General features: G+C 38.6%; 1 protein-coding gene and 1 non-coding gene across 6 annotated transcripts in view; both read left to right on the top strand.

Moving 5' to 3' along the window:
* Positions 1-21587, top strand: part of CWF19L1 (CWF19 like 1, cell cycle control) — a 29391-nt gene extending 7804 nt beyond the window's left edge. For 4 of the 5 annotated variants that reach the window (XM_038578517.1, XM_038578520.1, XM_038578518.1 and 1 more), the window contains 9 exons: positions 392-510; positions 7485-7569; positions 9193-9333; positions 10802-10913; positions 11622-11701; positions 16217-16426; positions 17240-17359; positions 17801-17898; positions 21159-21587. In XM_038578517.1, the coding sequence (XP_038434445.1) occupies positions 392-510; positions 7485-7569; positions 9193-9333; positions 10802-10913; positions 11622-11701; positions 16217-16426; positions 17240-17359; positions 17801-17898; positions 21159-21303 (1110 nt within the window). In that variant the 3' untranslated portion in view covers positions 21304-21587. The remainder of the gene's footprint in view (positions 1-391; positions 511-7484; positions 7570-9192; positions 9334-10801; positions 10914-11621; positions 11702-16216; positions 16427-17239; positions 17360-17800; positions 17899-21158) is intronic. The other variant, XM_038578519.1, reaches the window with a different exon arrangement.
* LOC119866653 lies at positions 16889-17036 on the top strand. Its single transcript, XR_005380825.1, has one exon. It is a non-coding gene; the product is annotated as a small nucleolar RNA SNORA12 (small nucleolar RNA).
* Positions 21588-23209: the final 1622 nt, after the last annotated feature.

Genomic DNA, 23209 nt, shown 5'->3' with positions numbered 1-23209 from the left:
TGAAGTCTGTGAATGTCCCATTCCAAATAATCTCTGGATCCTAGGGGCCCTGAAAGCTAGCTCTTAATTTTTATTGTTTGCATTGACTAGGACTGTCTGTATTGTCAGAACTATAGGTACACAACAAAGCAAATTATAGAAGCATAGTCTGTGGGCTTCAGAGAGACATATCACTTCCCAAAAAAGATCATAGTAAATCCTATTTTGGATATTAGTGTGGAGGGCTTACCTTACCTTTTAACCCCTGGCTGTCCAGCAGTGGTTCCCATCTCTGCATTTATAATAGCCTAGTTCCTCTTCTGTGTTTGAGATTTCTGATTGCCACAAGCATGGAAAAAAGTAGAAAAAAAACTTTCAGGTTCGTTATGATGACTGAATTTCTATTTACTAGGGAGAAGTGGATACCAAAAAATGTGGCTCTGCTTTGGTCTCCAGTCTGGCCACAGACTTGAAACCAAGATACCATTTTGCTGCTTTGGAAAAGACCTATTATGAGAGGCTGCCCTATCGGTGAGTAGCATTGCATTATTTTGGCTTTTTGGAGAATTTGCCTTGGATCTTCTTTTTTTTTTTTTTTTTTTTTTTTTTTTTTTAAGATTCTATTTATTTATTCATGAGAGAAAGAGAAAGACAGGCAGCCAGAGACATAGGCAGAGGGAGAAGCAGGTTCCGTGCAGGGAGCCTGATGTGGGACTCCATCTGGGGACTCCAGGATCATGCCCTGAGCTGAAGGCAGATGTTCAACCGCTGAGCCACCCAGGTGTCCCTTGCCTTGGATCTTCTTTGTGAACTTCTCTTTATCTTAGCCATGTAACATCTTCATTCCTTTCGTTTACTCAGGCACAGAAGTGAGTGGCTCTCAAATTATTTAACTCTTCTCAGTTTGTTTCCTAATTTGAAATTTAGGGGATTGGACTGTATACAGTCCCTGAAAGATTTGCAGATCTGAAGGAACTATACTGTTTCATCCTCACAGCTTCCTGTAACATAGTATGTCCTGTTGCCTGTTTAATCAGGTCAAACCAGTACTCTTGGTATAGTCATGAAAACTCTTGTCTCAGCCTAATCAATTCAGAAGTATTTCAACTTGATAATTAAGAACTTATATCATTTTTTTTTTTTTTTTTTACTTTTTTCTTAGTTTGAGTTTGGAGGTGGAGTTATTAAAGCACGTCTTGCAGAGACAATAAAACCAGTGTTTCATAAGTGATAAAATTAAGTTAACTCTGAATTATCTTCACGGGTAAAGAGCATGGATAATTTCTAAAATAATCTATAAAAACTTTTTTAGCTTTTAAGGATCAGAATACACATTTCCCTAAAGAACACATACCAGTGGCCAATAGGCACATGAAAAGATGCTCATGTCATTAGCGATTAGGGTAATCCAAGTCCAGCCCACAATGAGACACAACTTGATACCCACTAAGAGGCTACAATCAGAAAGTATAAGTGTATAAGTGTTGGTGAGGATGTGGAGGAATCAGAACCCTCATACATTGCTGGCGGCAGTGTAAAATGGTGCAGATGCTTTACAAAACTGTTGGCAGTTCCTCAAAAGATTAAATATAGAGTTACTGTCTGACCCAGCAATTCCACTCTGTTCCAAGTGAAGTAAAAACATTGACCCATGCAAAAACTTGTACACAAATGATCATAACAGCATTATTTACAGTAGACAAAAAGTGGGAAACAACCCAAATGTCTGTCATCTGATGAATGGGTAAAGAAAAAGGGATATATCTGTACTTTGGAATGTTATTCAAGAAAAAGGAAAGGAGAACTGATAAATGCTACAAGGGTGAATATTGAAAACATTATGCCAGGGGATCCCTGGGTGGCGCAGCGGTTTGGCGCCTGCTTTTGGCCCAGGGCGCGATCCTGGAGACCCGGGATCGAATCCCACATTGGGCTCCCGGTGCATGGAGCCTGCTTCTCCCTCTGCCTATGTCTCTGCCTCTCTCTCTGTGTGTGACTATCATAAATAAATAAAAAAAAAAAAAATTAAAAAAAAAAAAAAGCAAAACAAAACAAAAAAACAACATTATGCCAAATCAAAGAAGCTAAGCACAAGAGACCATATATTGTATGGTTGGATTTATACAAAATATCAAGAACATTAAAAAAGTCAAGAATAGGCAAATTCATAGAGATAGAAAGTAGAGCCGTGGTTGCCAAGCCTAGTTGGAGGGGAAATGTGGAGTGACTGCAAATAATGTGAATATGCTAAAAACTATCAAGTATTTTACTTTAGATGGGTGAATTGTTTAATATTTGAATTGGAGCTTTCATTTTTGGAGGCTCTGAGGGAGAATCTGTTTTCTTGCCTTTGAAAGTTTCTAGAGGGCAGCCCTGGTGGCTCAGCGGTTTAGCGCCACCTTCAGTCCAGGGCCTGATCCCTGCAGACCCAGGATTGAGTCCCACATTGGGCTCCCTGCATGGAGCCTGCTTCTCCCTCTGCCTGTGTCTCTGCCTCTCTCTCTCTTTCTCTCTCATGAATAAATAAAATCTTTTTTTTTTTTAAAAAAAAGAAAGTTTCTAGAGGTCAGCTAACGTTCCATGGTTCATGGCCCTCTTGCCCCATCTCAAAGCCAATAATTCTGGTTGAATCTTGCCACTTTTACTTTCTTCTGTACTCACTTTTCCCTCTGGCACTTCAACTTCCCCCTTCCACTTTTTTTTTTTTTTAATTCCAGTAAAATTAACATACAGTGTTATATTAGTTTTAGGTGTATCATATAGTGATACAGCAGTTCTATACATCACTCAGTGCTCATTGCAGTACGTATAAGCTTAAGCCCCATCACTGCTTTTACCCATCCCCCACCCACCTCCCCTCTGGCAATCACCAGTTTGTTCTTTATAGTTTTGAGTCTCTCTCTTTTTTTTGTGTTTGTTTTGTTCCCTAAATTCCAACATATGGGTGAAATCATTTGGTATTTGTTTTCTCTGACTGACTTATTCCATTTAGCATTATATCCTTTAGCTCCATCCATATTGTTGCAAATGGCAAGACTTCATTCTTTTTAATGGTTAGGTGCTATTCCATTGTATACATATATCACACCTTCTTTGTGCATTCATTTATCAGTGGATTCTTGGATTGCTTTCATATTTTGGCTATTGTAAATAATGCTGCAGTAAACATAGAAGTGCATATATCTTTTCAAATTAATATTTTCATATTCTTTGGGTAAATACCTATTAGTGGAATTACTGGAACATATGGTAATTCTATTTTAAGTTTTTTGAGGAACGTTCATACTAGTTTTCCACACTTCCACATTTGTCCCAGCTTCCATTCCCACCAACATTGCACAAGGGTTCTTTTCTCTCTGCATCCTTACCAACACTTCTTGTTTCTTGTGTTTTTGATTTTAGCCCTTCTGACAAGTGTGAGGTAGGCATGAATGATAATGAGTGATGTTGAGCATCTTTTCATGTGTCTTTTGGTCATCTGTTTGTCTTTGGAGAAATGTCTGTTCATATAGTCTGCCCTTTTTAAAATTGGATTATGTTTTTGGTGTTGAGTTGTCTAAGTTCTTTATATATTTTGGATATACATCATTTACAAATATCTTCTCCTACTTGGTAAGTTGTCTTTTTGTTGACTGTTTCCTTTGCTGTGCAGGAACTTTTTATTTTGATGTATTCCCAATAGTTTATTTTGTTTTTTGTTTCCTTTGCCTTAGGAGACATATCTAGAAAAACGAGTATGACACTGCTACAGCCAGTGTCAGAGAAAGTACTGCCTGTGTTCTCTTCTAGGATTTTTATGATTTCAGGTCTCACATTTATGTCTTTAATCCATTTTAAGTTTATTTTTGTGTATGGTATAGGAAAGTGGTCCAGTTTCATTCTTTTGCATGTAACTGTCCAGTTTTCCCAATACCCTTTGTTAAACAGTCTTTTTCCCATTGCATATTCTTGCCTCCATTGTCAAAGATTGATTGAACATACAATCGTGCATTTATTTCTAGGCTCTCTCTTCTGGTCTATTGATCTGTGTCTCTATTTTTGTGCCAGTAGTATATTGTTTTGATTAATATAGCTTTGTAGTGTGTCTTGAAATCTGGGATTGTGGTACCTCCAGTTTTTTCTTTTTTAAGATTCCTTTGGCTATTTGAGGTCTTTTGTGGTTTCATACCAATTTTAGGATTGTTTGTTGTAGTTCTGTGAAAAATGCTATCGGTATTTGATAGGGATTGCATTAAATCTGTAGATTACATTAAATCTGTAGTATGGACATTTTAACAATATTTGTCCTCCCAATCCATGAGCATGGCATATGTTTCCATTTGTTTGCATCATCTTCAGTTTCTTTAATCAGTGTTTTATAGTTTTTAGGGTACAGGTCTTTCACCTCCTTGGTTATTTTTATTCCTAGGTATTTTATTATCTTTGGTGCAATTGTAAATGAGATTGTTTTCTTAATTTTTCTTTCTTAACTTGTACTTCATTACTAGTGTATAGAAATGCAACAGATCTCTTGCAACTTTCCTGAATTCATTTATTAGTTCTGGTAGTTTTTTCATGGGGTCTTTAGGGTTTTCTTTGTATGGTGTCATGTCATCTGCAAATAGTGAAAGTTTTACTTTCTCCTTACCAATTTGTATGCCTTTTATTTCTTTTTGTGGTCTGATTACTGTGGCTAGGACTTCCAGTGCCATGTTGAATAAAAGTGGTGAAATTGGACATCCTTGTCTTGTTCCTGACCTTAGGGGAAAAGCTCTCAGTTTTTCCCCATTGAATATGATGTTTGCCATGGGTTTTTTATATATGACCTTTATTATGTTGAAGTATGTTCCCTTTAAACCTACTTTATTGAGGGTATTTATCATAAATGGGTATTAAACTTTGTTGAATGCTTTTTCTGTATTCATTGAAATGATCCAGTGGCTTTGTCTTTTCTCTTGTTGATGTGATGTGTCACATTGATTGATTTGTGAATATTGAACCACTCCCTGCATCACAGGAATAAATTCTTCTTGATCGTGGTGAGTGGTTTTTTTTTAATTGTATTGTTGGTTTGATTTGGTAATATTCTGTTGAGAAATTTTGCATCTATGTCCATCAGAGTTATTGGCCTGTAGTTTTCTTTTTTGTAGTGTCTTTACCTGGTTATGGTATCAGAGTAATGCTGGCCTCATATAATGAATTGAAGCTTTCTTTCATCTTCTGTTTTTTGGAATAGTTTGAGAAGAATAGGTATTAATTCTTGTAGAATTTACCTGTGAAGCCTTGGTCCTAGACTTTTGTTTGTTGGGAGTTTTTTTGATCACTGATTTAATTTCATTGCTGGTAATCAGTCTATTCAGATTTTGTATTTCTTCTTGATTCAGTTTCAGGAGGCTTTGTGTTTCTAGGAATTTATCGATTTCTCCTACATTGTCTAATTTTTTGGTAGATAGTTTCTCTTTTATTTTAAAAGATTTTATTTATTTATCTATTTATTTGAGAAAGAGAGTGAGCAAATGAGCAGGTGCACATGTGAGGCAGGGCGAGGGGCAGAGAGAAAGGAGAGAGAATATCTCAAGCAGACTCCAGCAGATCAGGAAGCCTGATGCGGGGCTCGATTTCATGACCCTGAGATTATGACCTAAACTGAAATGAAGAATCGGATGCTTAACTGACTGAACCATCCAAGTGCCCTGGCAGATAGTTTTTCATGATATTCTCTTTTAATCCTTTGTATTTCTGTAATGTTGGTTATTTCTCTTCTTTCATTTCTGATTTTGCTTGTTTGAGTCTTTTTTTTTTTTTTTTGGATGAATCTGGCTAAAGGTTTATCAGTTTTTTTGATCTTTTCAAAGAATCAGCTTCTGGTTTCATTGATTTGTCCTTAGGTTCTCCTCGTTAGTATAGTGGTGTGTATACCCACTTGTCATTGATCTGTTCTTGTTCCCTTTTTTTTTTTTTTTTTTTTTTAGTGTCTATTTTGTTTATTTCTGCTCTAATCTTTATTATTTCCTTCCTGTTACTGGTTTGGAGTTTTGTTTGTTCTACTTTTTCTAGCTCGTTCAGGTATAAGGGTGGGTTATTTATTTGTGATTTTTCTTCTTGAGGTAGGCTTGTGTTTCCCTTTTTCACTTTTAAGGACCCTTGTGATTATGTCGAATCTACCCAGATAATCCAAGATCATCTCCCTATCTTAAAGTCAGTTGATTAGCAACTGATTAATTCCATTTGTCACCTTATTCCCCTTTGCTGTGTAAGCTAACATTCACAGGTTATGGGGATCAGGACGTGGACATTTTTGGGGAGCTATTTTGCCTACCACACCTGGGTAGCCTAACAGTGGGAAATATTAGCAGTTCTTGAGGCCACCGCTCTAGTCACTACTTAAACTAAAGAAAGACATTTCTGTCAGGTATTCGGCTGTTTTTCCTTAATGTATTCATGTACTGTTAAATCTTCTATTTAATAATGAGTAAACTTGTTTCAATCATTTTAAAAGTTGCATATGAAAGAACATGACTTTTACCTTGTACTGACATTTACCATTTACCAACATGTCCCATTTACCAACTATAAATGTACTTCCTCTCTTTTAAGAAACAGGTTATAACAGATAAACTGAATTTTGGCTTATTTCCTTTCAGTAATGTGAATATAAAACAAGTATTTGTGTATTTGTTTATATAAAATGGTATTATGCTAGATTTTAAAAATAAAATTATATTTTGTGACAGATTCAGGAAATTTTTGTATCTTAAGGAAAGAGCTCCAAGGGTTGGTATCTGTATTAACAGTCAGCTCACTAAAAATAAAAATAATATATATAATTCCATAACTTTTTTCTTTTAATTATAAATAAGTTGCTCAATGTAGAATACTTGTAAAACATAGAAAAGCTCAAAAAAGTGTTTTGGCATATTCATTTATCATATTTTTTATTTTTCCTAGAAAAATGAATTCATGCTATAAATTACTATTTGAGGCATATTTTTTCCTCTTAAGATTTATTTCTATTTGGTTTGCATTATTATAGCTTTTTTTTTTTTTTTTTTTTTTTTTTAGAAAGAACATTCAAGGAGCAGGGGGCAGAGGAAAAGAGAGAGAGAATCTTAAGCAGGCTCCATGCCCATCACTGAAATTAAGAGTTAGATACTTGCTGAGCCACCCTATTGTAGCCCCTATTACAGCTTTTTATTACACACACAAAAAAAGAGAATAGTATAATGAACCCTCCTGTACCCACCCCCGACTACATTCAACAATAATCGTCATTTTGCCAATTTTGCAACTCTTTTAACACCAAATGTTGGGGTTTTTGTGCTTTTCAGATATATGATCTCATTTTTTCCTAACAATATCCCTGTGAAGTAGGGATGATTATCCTACTGGATTTATAGGTGACATCTGAGATTATATTACTGATGGTGATGGGCTTAGCTCTCTCATGGTCCCATGGAGTCCACATATTTCATAATTGTAAATAAAGATTAAAGTTTTTTGGTGACCTGTTGTCAAATATTTTATAGAAACCACATCGTTCTACAGGAAAATGCACAGCATGCCACCAGGTTCATAGCTCTGGCGAATGTTGGAAATCCAGAAAAGAAAAAGGTAAAGATTTGAGTGTTTGGTGGTAGGTTAATATTCACTGTCTGCCTGATAAATGTTTCTTTTGCCAATTTAGCATTCAGATATTTTCTCCAAGGTCCTAACTCTTCAGTGACTCCTTTGTGAAGATATGGTAATGAAAGGTTAGGTTTCCTTGATTCCTTTGTAGGAGATTTTAAAGAGGGGTTTGAAAACAATAGGCCCAGTGGAACCAAGGCAAAATTTCAAATGAGTGATGTTCCTTTCTTCCCATACCTGTGTGGCTGTCTTTGTAGGTATTCATGAGTTTGCCCTCAGATGGTACTTTTGCTTTGCTTCTTTTAGCACCTTCGTTTAGTGGAAATAATAGCCTTTATAGGATTCATGTAACCCCTCCTTGGCTTTGAGAAATCTTAGTGATACCTGGAATCTATCTTTGTACAGGAAAACCGTACAGATGAATGAAAGAGAATATACCAGAAAAGTATGTTATTTTTCTCATATCCCTGTGAGCATTTCTGATTCTCCAGGACCAAAAGCAGGATGCTATAGATTGAGACAGCCACAGACAGAACAATCAAGCCAGGGAAGAATAGAGAGATAAATTATGTGAAGATTATTCTGTAACATGTCATAAACAATGTGCAGAGAAAAGATAACAAATACATACTTTGTTTTTTCCATTATATCTTAAGTTTTGAAGCCCAATGTGTTCTTAGCAAGTTTAGATTTGCGAGTTTTTTACTGCCCTTTCAAGACCCTGTAGTACTCACAATATTTTCACTATAGAAATATTTTATTATTGCTTTACTCTCAGGGGCATGTTAGCTTCAGCCCTATGCAATTCATACTACAGTAAAAAAATATGGACATTTTAAATTTTGGCAAGCATTATTAAATTCATCTCAGAGTTTTGTTCTGTATTACATCCCTTCCAACAGTGTAAGTTTGTTTGTTTGTTTGTTTTTTAATTTCTGTCTGTATTCTCATGGGGTAGTGTCAAATTTTTATTAAAGTTTTTTGCCAGTGATATGGATGAAAGATTGTGTATCACTATTAATTGTTGCATTTCTCTGATCAGCACTGAGATTAAATATCTATTTATATCTCTTCTAAAGTTTTCATTATCTGTTCCATTAGTGTGAGAATCTAGATAATCTGTATGAATATTTACTTCTTTGCTACTAGTCCCTAAGAAAACTCATCAGCATATGCAGAAGAAATTGCGTAATATCAGAGGGAAACATTAAGGTGTCCAATTTAGTTTTCATTACAGAAAAAGAATGGCAGTGCCACAGTTCTGTTGACAAAATACACAAAGATAAAGGACTGGAGATAGAAGCATTTTGTCTTCAAGGGTTATGGAACAAGTCTCTCCTGGGGCTTGTAATGACAGTTGTTTTGTGTAAAAGCTGATTTTTGTAAGGGCTAGGGTTTTGATTCATTGCTTGTGACTTTATCAGCCCTTGGTTAGCCTCTGCAGAGATCACTAAATTGATATTTGGTTTACTGTGTGTTCTCTGAGTCACAAACAGGCCAGTTGCTATTCTTTAACTCAGTTTCTGAAGCTTCTGTGAATAAAATATGTGATTACATTTGGATAAACAGGATTTCTCCTAATGTTATGTTTGGGGTTTTTATTCACAGTATCTTTATGCATTCAGTATTGTTCCCATGAAACTAATGGAGACAGCAGAGCTGGTAAAACAGCCTCCAGATGTTACTGAAAACCCTTACAGAAAATCTGGGAAGGAAGCATCCATGGGAAAGCAAATTTCTGCTCCTGAGGTGTGTTCTGTTTCAGAGGTGGCATTTTCTGGGCAGGATTGCCCATTAAATGTACACTTTTCCTGGTTATAGTTTGGCTCATAAGACCAATTTAATCCCTAGAATCTAAATCTTTTTCTCCTTGGGAAATCATGATGGTGTTTAGAAAGCCTTAGTAGATTTCAAGTAAGCTCAGCATTTTTTTATTTCAATTTAGTTTTCAGTTTCATATTTTGTCTTTCTTTGTCTACACTTCGCTTATGTGATGGAGTTATACATGTTAAAAGTCTTTATCTAAAGTTGAGTATTTTTAACTTTTTTTTTTTCTTTTAAGATTTATTTATTGGGATGCCTGGGTGGCTCAGTGATTGAGCGTCTGCCTTTGGCTTAGGGCATGATCCCGGAGTCCCAGGATCGGGTCTCCAATTGGGCTTCCTGCATGGAGCCTGCTTCTCCCCCTGCCTATGTCTCTGCCCTCTCTCTGTGTGTCTCTCTTGAATAAATAAATAAAATCTTTAAAAAAAAAGATTTATTTATTTTAGAGAGGGAAAGTGGGAGAGAGAAAAAGAGAATGAGTGGGGAAGGGACAGAGGGAGAGGGAGAGAGAGAATCTCAAGCAGATTTCCTGCTGAGCTCAGAGCCTGATGTGGGACTCAGTCCCAGGACCTGAGCCTAAATCAAGAGTCAAACACTTAACCAACTGAGCCCCCAGGTACCCCTGTTTTTAACTTTCCAGGCAAGGATCCAACTGCTTTGTAGCAATGTAATTTGTGATTTTATAATGAGTGCTAGCAAGTAAATAGGACTCACTGTGAAGAAATTTCTTTTTTTTTTTTTTTTTTTTTTAATTTTTATTTATTTATGATAGTCACACAGAGAGAGAGAGAGGCAGAGACATAGACAGAGGGAGAAGCAGGCTCCATGCACCGGGAGCCTGACGTGGGATTCGACCCCGGATCTCCAGGATCGCGCCCTGGGCCAAAGGCAGGCGCCAAACCGCTGCGCCACCCAAGGATCCCCAAGAAATTTCTTAATAGCAAACTTTTCTGAAACTAATTTTTCCCTCACTAAAACGAGTGTCAAGTTCCCTTACTGGTATGCATGGTTTGCTTTCTTAGAGTTTTTTCTTGTTGAACAATCTCCTCATCTTTTTAATTAAGTTAGACTTATGTGACCTGGGAAATTGTAGGACTACACTAAGACCCTATTGAGAGAGAAAGGAAAAGGCAAGAATTACTCTATAACTTGAATTTTAACTCGCTTTTATAAAAAGATAGATTTGGTAGTATTTTAGGTAAGTATTGAGAAGTATGACTGAGTGCAGGCATCAGGATTAGAAAGATATTTTGCTTATCTAGAATAGGCAGAAAGGACTGGGAGGAAAGATAGATAATGACATGGCAGGAATGTTCCCTTGTATGTGAATGGTTGGCTTCTTGTCTAAAGATTAGTTTAATAACATTTGCTCTTTTGCCTTTGGCCATTCCAGGAAGAATCAGCCTGTCAATTTTTCTTTGATTTAAATGAAAAGCAGGGAAGGAAGCGTTCGTCTACAGGCAGAGATAACAAGTCTCCTCATCCAAAGCAGCCTCGCAAACCTCGTAAGTACCTCGGTTCCTGAGGTCTCCTATGTGAGTAATAACTTATTTCAGATGTTGTGTGGGACATGACATTGCTAAGGGAGCCTCTTCTGGAAAAGGAAAATAGTACAATGGTCATTAAAACCAAAAATAAATACTACTGAGATTGCTTGATTTTGAGGATATCTGAGGCTATTCCTGAAAGAACTATGAAGAAAGCCCGTGTCTATAAAACATATGAGGTAAAGAGCCTACAAAACCAGTAAGGTTCATGAAGTAATAGTGTAATCAAACTGGTAAAAACAAATTTAAAGTTATTTCATTGATATCTCCTTTTTCTTCCCCTTGTTTCAAAGTTGAAGAAGCTGACCTTGGTGGCATAAACTTATTATCCGGAGCCATATGGCTGGCTAGTGGCATAGTTGGGGCTAGAATTGGGACTCCTGACATCTAGCTCATTGTTGCCATTTAGATGCTACTTTAATCAGTATGTGGTCATCGCTTGTGGTTATCCACCCGTGAATTGGTTGCAAATTCAGAGGTCAGTTTCATTGATAGTAGTCATGCGGGTGGGGGGCTATGGTAGAAGCACAACAGAGCCAGCCCTTTGTGGCAGTGCTGTATACCAATCTTTGCAAGGTATGAAGATCAGATAAGACTGAGTTCTGTAGGGTGATTATATGCTGGAGTGCTTGGACCACAGTAACATCTGCTTTCTTCCATATGAAGCTCAGCCTCCAGGACCCTGTTGGTTTTGCCTTGCGAGCCCTGAAGTGGAAAAGCATTTGGTGGTCAACATCGGCACACATGTGAGTTACTTCTGTGGACCTTTTACAGAGAATGACACCCTTATTTATTTGTTTTTCATTAACTTAATAAAGTTAGAATTTACATTTCATAAAATTTATCCACTTTAAGTGTACAATTTGTCAGTTTTCAGTAAGGTTACCAAGTTGTGCAGCCATCACATAGCACAGTTTTAGAACGTGTCCTTCACTCATGCCCATTTACTGTGAATCCCTGTCCCCATCCTGAGCCCCAAGGGACTACTAGTCCACTTTCAGTCCCCATAGGTTTGCTTTTTCTGCACATTTCATACAAATGGAGTCATAAAACATGTGGTCTTTGTGTTTGGCTCTTTGTATTCAGCATAATATTTTTTTTTTTAAAGATTTTATTTATTTATTCATGAGAGACACAGAGAGAGAGAGGCAGAGACACAGGCAGAGGGAGAAGCAGGTTCCTGACGCGGGACTCGATCCTGAGACTCCAGGATCACATCCTAGGCCGAAGGTGGCACTAAACCACCAAGCCACCCAGGCTGCCCTCAGCATAATATTTTAGAGGCTCATTCACGTAGCATGCATCAACACCTCATTCCTTTTTATATATTCTATATATTTATCAGTTGATGAGCTTTGGAGTTGTTCCCACTTTATGGTTATTAGGAATAATGCAGCTATGTGAACATTGGCACGCATGTCTTTGTGTAGATACGTGTTTTCATTTCTTGTGGATAGATACCTACCAATGGAATTGCTAGAAAATTTATGCTTAATATTTTAAGAAGCTGCCAAACTATTTTCCAAAATGGCTGTACCATCTTATATCCCCACTAGCAATGTAGGAGTGTTTTCCTATATTTCCAACATTTGTTATTGTCTGTGTTTTTTATTATTGTAATTCTCCTAAGGTTTCATTGTGCCAGTTTCACAAGAGTGCCCCTTCCTTTCCTACCTCTCTAACAAATAGGTGTATCTCCTAGGGTGATGCCTTCATATACTTCTTGACCTTTTTTAGTTCATACAAATTAGAGGTGATGAGTTGCTTTCATTAATTACTCACTATTTAAAAAAGGATTTTCTTTGTACTAAAAAGGGAGTCCTCTGTTGCCTATATACTCACATTGGGTGAAAACTGATGATATTCTTTTTTTCTGTATTCAGATTCAGAAACCTGAGTTTATTAATTTTTATCTATAATGTTGAGGACTAATTCATATTAAATAATTATATGAAAGACTAAAGTGATAAATTCTCAATTTTGCCTAGTAATAGAGGATATAGCATCCCAAGACAAGAATATCCATATCTACATTCTTAGTGTGGGTAACTGGGAACTCAGGATAATAATTGAAAGGTTGCTTGGTAAGCACTGAATCAAAGAACTGGATGATCCTGAGGATGATTTTATTCAGGCTGTGGAAAACTGATGAATTATATGTGTCTCACAGTAAAGTCCCATTTCAGAGTTCTCTGGATGCTTTTCCTTGGGCAGGACTTGTTTAGGTATTGAATAACACTGATCTTTGACTCTCATTTTCCTGGGATCTAGATAGATCATTATCCTTTTCATTCACTTGGAAATGAAGAAAGCTTAATTTTCAGGGATACAGTTGCCCTGTAGTCACCTGTGAATTGGCTGTTTCCCATGGCTCTTGATGGAAATATTTATAGACCGGTTTCTCAGTGTATAGTGCTTCTGCAAATAGATACTTTAATCTCTTTTTCATTGATTTATTCTAATTTTGGTTTCTGAGGGTGAGCATTTCCTCAACTTATCCTCACAATCATAGAGCCCCTTATTGTGGCCTCCCATAGACCGACCAGAGCCTGAGTTTCATCATTGTACCCTTTTTAAGTCACATCCCTTTCTGCCTTTATAGTTTCAGACTGAAGAGTCCCAGATTTCTACATTTAAATTTTTATGTCTTGATTATTGGCACACCCCTGTCCCTCGGGGGAGCAGTAATGGGGTCAAGGCCTGTGACCTAATTGGGCCATGGAGTCTATGGATGAACTCTTCAGTAGGAAGAAGAGCAAACTTGAAAAGTTTTTGGTTTTATAAGAATGTCCTTCTTAGATTATCTCTCTTGGACCTTGTTTTCCTCTTTAGATTAGTTTATGCCATTCTTTTCTCCCACACAGCATGTATGATAGGCAGGCTTTGGATTGCCTTCTGTTGGGGAAGCTTCAGTAGTTCAAAATGGCACACAGGGGAAGACAGGTTTGGAATAGGTGACTTAGCTCAGGGCTGCTCGAGGCCTCAGGGAGAAATAACCTTTACTTGCCATTCACCTTTTAATTGCCTGGGGTTATCTAGCCCAGGGTATGAGACTAGAGGATGATAAAGGAAACCTATTTCCTTCTCTTCTAGACCTGAAGCTACAGGGGCAAAAAATATCTTAGGTCTGGTCTGTAGCCCAGCCCAACACCCCAAGTAGGAGGCCACATGAAAATTTTAGCGTAGGGGCCTACCTAGTATTCAAGTCTACACTTACCTACATTATCCTTTGTCTGGTAGAAACCTCTTAGAAACCCCTGGGACCTTTGGGTATCTGGTAGAGGGTTTATTTATTTATTTATTTTTAAAGATTTTATTTATTTATTCATAGAGACAGAGAGAGAGAGAGGCAGGCAGAGGCACAGGCAGAGGGAGAAGCAGGCTCCATGTAGGGAGCCTGACATGGGACTCGATCCAGGGTCCCCAGGATCAAACCCCGGGCTACAGGCAGCGCTAAACTGCTTGCGCCACCAGGGCTGCCCTGGTAGAGAGTTTAGAATCCCATCCCTGCAACCATTCCTTTTCATCTGCTTTCACTACTTTTTTGTCTTGGCTTTCTCTGTCTTGGCACTGCCTTCCTCAAGGGATATACAAGGAACTATGCTAATGGCCCATGGCCACAAACTGGTAAAAGGAGAGAAAGGCTGCTAAGAATCCAAAATAATTGTTGCAAAATTCATACATTTTACTTACGGAAGAAACATTCATTCGGGTCTTTTATTTCTACATTTTTAGAGGTAATTCAAATATAAAACCCTAGAAGATGAGAAATTGAAAGGGAAGGAGGATATTGGGCAAGTGTGAAACTGTTCCCAAGAACTGGGAACAGGTACTGCATTGGGTACTGCTTTGGGGTTGAGGGGAGGTACTGCATTGGGGTTGAGGGGTGCTCTTTAGTGTGCACTAGAAACCTTCAATAGCCTCACTGAACATTATAATATAAAAACTGATATTTATGGCAGTGACCCTTTGACATAAAGAAAAGGTTAAAAGACTGAGGCTTCAAGAGTAACATTTTAAAAACATACAATCAAAAATAGTTATTGTAGGGGATCCCTGGGTGGCTCAGTGGTTTAGCGCCTGCCTTCGGCCCAGGGCGTGATCCTGGAGACCCGGGATTGAGTCCCACATCAGCCTCCCGGCATGGAGCCTGCTTCTCCCTCTGCCTATGTCTTTGCCTCTCTCTCTTTCTCTCTGTGTCTCTCATGAATAAATAAATAAAATCTTAAAAAAAAATAGGTATTGTAAAAATTAAGAAAATGTTTTAGTGTTTATGAGGTTTTGATGAACTTCAGTCATCTGGCAGATTAAGTTGGTAGATGTGCTCTGTCCTTTATGTCAAGTAAATCAAGGCTGATCATGCTTTAGATTGTTTTAGATACCTCTTCTGTCGTTCTGTTGGATGGTTTTAGTGTTGATGATAAATGACTCCTTCCTTCAGTCTTGACTTTGAACTCACAACACTAAAAGGAAATGTTGGATTTTTTCCAAAGCTCTAGTATCTTCATTTGCCTGCGTTGATATTCACTGTCCATTTCTCTACTCATAGTGTTTTCCCTTCAAAGAGTGTCTGAGTGTAGAGCCATCTTGCATGTGTTGGTTTTGACAGAAATATTTTTAGTTCCTTTTAGCTGCTGACCTCGACCATTGAGAGCCATAGTTTTCTACTTCTTTGGGTATGTCTGAGTTTGAGGTTTCTCCTTCTTCTTTGATCCCATTAGGTGATATGTTTGCTTTCATTTTGTATGGGTTAGGGAGCAGCTTAAGGCTGCAGGGATGCTGAATGCTAATTATGACATATTTGCCTTTTTTGTGAGTCCAGAGTGTGTATTCAGGGGTGGGGTGTGGGATTCGATGTTATCATAGGGAAAGTGGTCATTTTGAAATCAAGTGGGATCTTACTGTGGCTGAAGGAAATAGTAACTGAAAAATTGTTTCCAAGTTTGGAGCCTAGGAGGGAAAAACCAACTATTTGTTTTTCCTGTCTTCTTCAGCTTTGGCGTGTCTGAAGCCAAGAGCCTTATGGCATGCCATTCATTTGCTCCCAGTTCATTTAATAGAAATTTGTTGCATCTAATTTTATTCTTCATCGGGTTCTTATTATAACCTCTAAAACCAGGTTTTTTAAGGTCCGAGAATTTCTGTTGATAGCCTCTCGAGCACTTTTTCACACCTTCATGCTCACTCTTTGTATAGACTTTTCTCCCTCAAGAATCATACATGTGGCATTGATGTCTGGATTCTGTGTGCTTCTTCTCTAGTGCTACCTTGCCCTGGCCAAAGGAGGCTTATCTGATGACCATGTCCTCATCCTACCAATTGGGCACTACCAGTCAGTGGTGGAGCTTTCAACAGAGGTGGTAGAAGAGGTGGAGAAGTACAAGGTGACACTGAGGCGGTTCTTTAAGAGTCGAGGAAAACGGTGTGTTCTATTTGAGAGAAATTATAAGAGTCATCACCTCCAGCTACAGGTAGGTGGTCTTTACCCAGGAACTTGGAAGGACCCTGTGGGGACCTAGATATTGACAAGTATTTAAATAATATCAATAATATTTAAATATATAATTCCAATCTAAAATTAAATATTTGAATTTTAAATATTTAAAGTACTCAATACCAATTTTCCCATTAATGTTTGAATAATGTTTACTCTAAAGGTTTAAGAGTCCCTGGTGATAAATCCAGAGATTGCACAGGGAAGTACATGGTCAGTATGAATGGGCTAGCACAGATAGTAAGGAATTGGGTACTTGAGGGTTTCAAGAAGGATTTGGGCCTTGATAGATGGAGGTGGAAGAGAGTGGGTATTTATGTGATGAGTGGGTATTATTTCACCAGCACGAGTGAAGTCTTAGAGATGAGAAATTGTCCCAGAGCCTTGATGGAGCTATCTGCTCAGAAATTTGGAGATTGTTTATGGATAATTGGTTTGTAGTTGTGGTGGTTTTCTTTCTGGCACATTTGTTAAATTTTCAAATGGGCCTGACTCTGCCACATATATTACATAGGAGCTGGCAAAGGCTTGATGACACAGATATCTCTCTCTAGCCTTTCCTGCATTAGGCATTGGCTCTCACATGTGGCAAGCGATCTCATAAGTTTAAGTCCTTACAGACAGGCTAACAAACCTGGCTGGCCTGAGGAGAATCTTTGCTGAGGGGTATTTCTCCACCCCTGTGATGAATTTGCTGCTTCTCAGGGACCATGCAGGAGGCATGACCTCCTAAGGACCTGTACAAAGAAAGACTTTCTCCTATCTGCCCACCTCTCCCCCCACCCCTCAGGTCATTCCTGTGCCACTCAGCTGCTGCACTACAGATGACATTAAAGATGCCTTCGTTACCCAGGCAGAGCAGCAACAGATTGAGCTGTTGGAAATCCCAGAGCACTCTGACATCAAGCAGGTGAAATAGGAGGAGAAGGATGTTCAGGGAAAAGTAAAAATGGTTTCTGACATATTGAGCCTGAGGTACTAGCAAAGCATCCCAAAAATGTTAAATAGGCAGGTGGACCTTTTGGACCCAGAGCATGGAGTACTGATTAGACTGGAGATGGGGATGATACTACAGCAATGCCTCAGTGCATTCCTGGGAAGAGCAAAAAAATGAGAAATTTCCCAAGGCAGGAACTTTGAAGGATGGGTGCCACTGGGAGGATCTTTGTGCTATCTGGTAGTTTGGCTTTTTAACTGTATTCCATTAAGTGGCTTGGGATCTGTACTGCTCACATCCTTTTTCTTGTGCTTCTAGACTGAATTCTTTGCCAAATAAAAGCCTATAAGAGATGAACTAGGTTTTAGATTTTTAAAGCATTATGATATGTCCTCATACAACTCTTTACTTTAGATTGCACAGCCAGGAGCAGCATATTTTTATGTTGAACTTGACACGGGAGAGAAACTTTTCCATAGAATTAAGAAGAATTTTCCTTTGCAGTTTGGAAGGTTTGTATATTTTTCTTATTTTGTGTACTTTCACTAGGCCTAGTATGAACAGATTAATGGGCTGCATAGACCATTGACAATTGAATAAAAAGACAAGTAGGAAGCAGTCTTTGCCCCAAGGAACCTATGGTTTTAGGGCAAGTCGGATATTTGCATATGTGATAGTATGCAATGCAGAATGTGAAAAGTACCATAAAAAAGTTTTGAGGAAGAGTGGACTTTAGAAATTCAGAAAAGGGGGCACCTTGGTGGCTCAGTGGTTGAGTGTCTGCCTTTGGCTCAGGTCATGATTCTGGGGTCCTGGGATCAAATGCCGCATCAGGTTCTCCACAGAAGCCTGCTTCTCCCTCTGCCTGTGTTTCTGCTTCTTTCTCTGTGTCTCTCATGAATAAATAAATAAAAATCTTAAAAAAAAAAAATTCAGGAAAGGGATAGCTTATTTCTACTTTGTTGTAAAAGGCTTCAAGGAAAGGTTGACATTGAGCCAGAGAGAGATTTAGAGGGCAAATGTTAGGGTGTGGGCCTTCTAGGCCAAAGGAGTGAAGTGCTACCATTAATTGAGCATATGCTCTATGCCTGCCACTGTGCCAAAAGCTTTACATGCATGCTTCATTTAATCTTCCCAATTATGTAAGATATCTGTATTGTCATCTCAGTTTACCCTAGTGGAAAGTGAGGCTTCAGAGCTGTGCCCAGTAGAACTTGCCAGGATGGAAATGCTCTATAAATCTACACTGTCCTATACAGTAATCACTAGCCACATGTGGCTCCTGAGTACTTGACATGTGGTTAATGTGACGGAGGAACTAAATTTCTAATTTAATTAAATTAGGATTAAAATTTAAATAACTAGATCTGGCTAGTGGCTCCTATAAGTGTGTATAGCATGGCTCTAGGAGGGTTAGATAGCTTGTCCATGGCACACATGGTAGGTTCCAATCCAGATATGTTGAACTCTAAAATATGAGGTTTTGGGCAGCCCGGGTGGCTCAGCAGTTTAGCACCACCTTCAGCCCAGGGTCTGGTCCTGGAGGCCTGGGATCGAGTCCCACGTCAGGCTTCCTGTGTGGAGCCTGCTTCTCCCTTTGCCTGTGTCTCTGCCTCTCTCTCTCTCTCTCTCATGAATAAATAAAAATCTTTTTTAAAAGATTTTAAAAGGTTTTAAAATCCCTGGGTGGCGCAGCGGTTTGGCGCCTGCCTTTGGCCCAGGGCGCGATCCTGGAGACCCAGGATCGAATCCCACATCGGGCTCCCGGTGCATGGAGCCTGCTTCTCCCTCTGCCTGTGTCTCTGCCTCTCTCTCTCTCTGTAACTATCATAAATAAATAAAAATTAAAAAAAATATTAAAAAAAATGAGGTTTTAATCTCATTATTGAATAGTGTCCTATGGCCTAGATGAGGCTTCATTTATGCTCCTCATATTAGACAGAACATGATTGTAAAATTGTATAGGGAGTGTTTTTAACTAGGCAGACTGAAAATAGGAAGTTGCTGGCAAGAAATAGAGTATGGAGGGAGGGCAGTAGAAGATGTATGAAACAGATTATCCAACGCTGGTGTCTGATTTGCAGTTGTTTTTTCCCCTGGTTAGAACTGAGCTTTGAGTCAACTTTGAACCCTTCTTGGACTTACTTGGGAAACCTCCAAGAGATTGCTACTATTGGATAAGTTCCGGAAATATGGTTGTTCACTTTTTCAAAAAGATAATTGATAAGTGAGAATAGATATGATTAGGGACTTTAAACATCTGACATTATTTTTTGTTGTTGCCGTAGCAACAGATGCAGATGCAGACATTGATGACGTATGCACATAATTGCAGATACACACAGGCACATAAGCCCACAAGACAGATTTTCTGAATGATTTTGTGGTCATGATAGTCTGTTATATTTTCAACATTGACTGTTTTTCAAAATACTAATAGTTACATAGCATTTTATAATTAACAAAATACTTGAAAAGATATTTTTCCCCACTGTACAAGAAAGGTGGTTCTGTCTTCATTTTATAAATGAAGAAGTAGGCTTACAAGGCTTGCCTAAGGAGCTAGAACTTGAGCTCAGATCCTATGACTTAGAAAACTCATGTGATTCGTTTTTAATTCTTCTACTTATTATAGCTCAAAGTGGAAAATGAACCATAAAGATGCACAAAATAGAATTCTTTTTTTTTTTTTTAAGATTTTATTTATGTTATCTCTACACTCAGTGTGTGGTTTAAACTCACAACCCCAAGATTAAGAGTCGCATGCTCTATTCTATGAACCAGCCAGGTGTCCAAAGTAGAATTACTTCTAATGTATCAAAATGAGTATTAAAATAAGTAAAAATGTAAAACAGTGACAATTAGAAGGTAGCCTGTATGTGAGTGTGTGTCAGTAGGTATTTTTTAGTTCTGGGAGCCAAGATAAATTATTTTGTTAACATTTTCCTGTGCTGTTGTGCCTATGTAGGCCTGAGTCCTCTATGAGAGGCAGAAAGTTAGTGGTGTATGATACTAGGCCTGATCTGTACCAGGCCCTCAGCAAATTCATGATCTAATTGGGATGACAAAACCAGACTTTAAGACAAGATGTATTCACTGGTTTGGTGCTTGGATTGTGTTATCTCCATATCTCACAAAACCCTTATTGCATTTTATAGGTGAGGAAATCAAGACTCAGCAATGAAGTAGTATTGAAGTCAGAGACAGCAGTAGTTAAACTAGGAATGGAATTGAGCCTCTGACCTTTCTTTTTTTAAAGACTTTTCATTTTGGAGGTAGAGAGCGCAGGCAGGGGGAGAGGAAGAGGAAGAGGAAGAGAAAAGCAGACTCCCCGCTGAGCCCTGAGCACACAGCCCCATGTCATGTCCCTGAGATCATGACCTGAGCCAAAACCAAGAGTTGGACACTTAACCAACTGAGCCACCAGGCGCCCCAAGCCTGTGATCTTTCTAATACTAGGGCCCACCGTCTCTTTAGTGTGTCAGTATTGCTTCTCTATGTACCAGTAATGTTGTTCCAGCTTGTTCAAGAGAGAAATAACTGGGTGTGAAGGTTTAGGAAAGAGGTAGGACCTCAGCCAGTCACTTAACACGAATGTGATTTTGATAGAATGGCAGAGATGGTACTCTGGGCAAGAGAAAATGATATGAACAGTCAGAGGAATTTGCATACCTTCTTTGGGTGATGCTGAGGAGAGCTCTATAGCTGGAGAAGAATAGAGAGAGGAGAGGGCTTCAGACTGATACTGTCCATTTTTACTTTTTTCCCGCAGGGAGGTACTGGCCAGTGAAGCCATCCTTAATATTCCTGACAAGTCTGACTGGAGGCAATGTCAGCTCAGCAAGGAAGAGGAAGAGATGCTGGCTCGCCGCTTCCGGAAAGACTTTGAGCCCTTTGACTTCACTCTGGATGACTAAGTAAAGGGAAAGGCACTTTATGAACTTGACAGGAAGTATTAGTAGCTTGTTTTTTTTAAGAAACTACAGTCTCCCATGGGGACTGTTACTCTGCCTCTTTTTTGTGCATTCCTATGGAACCTGCCTGCAGCAAGAGGCTTGAAATTATTTTTTGGAAAATAATTGTAGGATGAAAATCCTGTTAAAATTAGCATGTCTGTCATCCAGCTCCAAGTACAGCTTATGTTAATCAAAATTTTCAGAAACATTAAACTCTCAAATAAAATCCAAATGCTTTTCCATGATTGGGAAGTATCTTATGTACATGTTACTTATACCATTAAATGAAGCAGTGCGTGTGTGTGTGTGTGTGTGTGTGTGTGTGTGTAATAGGGTCCAGGGCTTTAGGCCTAGCTGTTATTCTAGGATCTCACAGCTGGCTTCTTCCTGAACAATCTAGGGTAAAGAAGAGACCTAAAGCCTTCACCATTTTTCTCTTACAGCACTCATCTGATTCATATAAAAGAGCTCTTACAGCCCTTTAGCAAATACTTAATCCTATGTGCCAGGCATTTTTCTGGACTCCAGGAGTATGGCCATGTCCCAACATGGTCCCTGTTATCCCAGATTTTATAGTCTAATTGGAAAGAGAAGGGGCAGATTTTAAAAGAAATCTTAAACTTTAAAAGAAAATTCAGTTCTGCTCTGGATATGTTGAGTTGTAGTATGCTGTTGGGTAGTTCTAAACTCATGGACACCTGGGTTGGTAATAGCGCTTTGGGGATCAAGGTATAGACCATAGCTGAAATTATGAGAATGGATGAAAATAAGATAGGATGAATATAGTCCTAAACTGCAGATGAATATCTAAGAAGCATCAATCTTTAAGGAGTCCTTGGAAATAGAGTGGTCCACAAGTACATGAAAAAGAGAGGGAAAGATCACAGAATGCTATATCTTGGAAGCCAAGAGAAAAATAATTGTTCCTTTATATTGGGCATTTATGGCCCAAACAGTTTCACTTAATCCTTACAGAACCTCTGAGGTAAGCATTATTGCTTCCATTTTATATGTGAAAAAACAGACTCTCAAACTTGAAGATTGTGAAACCTAAGGTTGACTGTTCCAGGATTTAAAAACAAGCTATGCAGCATCCCTGAGAATGGGGATGTGAAGAGTCAACTATGGCAAACAACCTGGTTCCTGCAACTATGACCACTTCAGGGTCAGCGCACTCATCAGTATCCCTCCCTAGCTCTTCCAAGTGAGCGTTACAAGAATATGGCTCCAACTGTGGAGATCAAACATACTCTAGTGCTAGCTATGCAGTACACCTAGCAGACAAAGGGCTTTATATGTTAGGGGCAATTGGTACCACAATCATCTGTGCAGTCTGCCCAACTCTAGCAGATGTTTGGGAAGTACCATTTGCCATCACCTCCAAGTCTGATACTCCAGCTCCATAGCAACCAAGCACATGTAGGAATCCATCATCTGCTACCACACATTACTGAGGCCTAACACGGCTTGTACATGCCATGCTCAACATTTTGGTTGTACCATTCAGGGATTCTGAATCAATAGATGCATGTTCTCTGCCAGAAGCCAATTCAATGCTTTCAAAGCAGCCAGCAACACTGCTGTGATGCACATGCTGTATTCATCTTTAGGCTTCTCAACATGTTAATCTGTGGGTCACAAAGTGTTGGTTGGAATTTAAGTACTGAGATCACAGGTGGGACTGTGCAAACGATGGCCCAAGTGCACATGATGTCAAGGGGTGTTCAAATGACTACTTTATGGAAGCAGTAACTGATATATTTCTTCAGAGAACTGGATGCCATAGTAATTTTTATACCCAGTTCTGGATATACTGACTGGATCCCCAAGTTCTGTGAGGCTGAGGCATATGACCAACTTAAAGTGA

This window comes from Canis lupus, chromosome 28 (genome assembly GCF_011100685.1).
Source record: "Canis lupus familiaris isolate Mischka breed German Shepherd chromosome 28, alternate assembly UU_Cfam_GSD_1.0, whole genome shotgun sequence".
Classification (NCBI taxonomy): domain Eukaryota; kingdom Metazoa; phylum Chordata; class Mammalia; order Carnivora; family Canidae; genus Canis; species Canis lupus.
The sequence above is the reverse complement of the archived record's forward strand: the minus strand, read 5'-3'. Positions and strand labels throughout refer to the sequence as shown.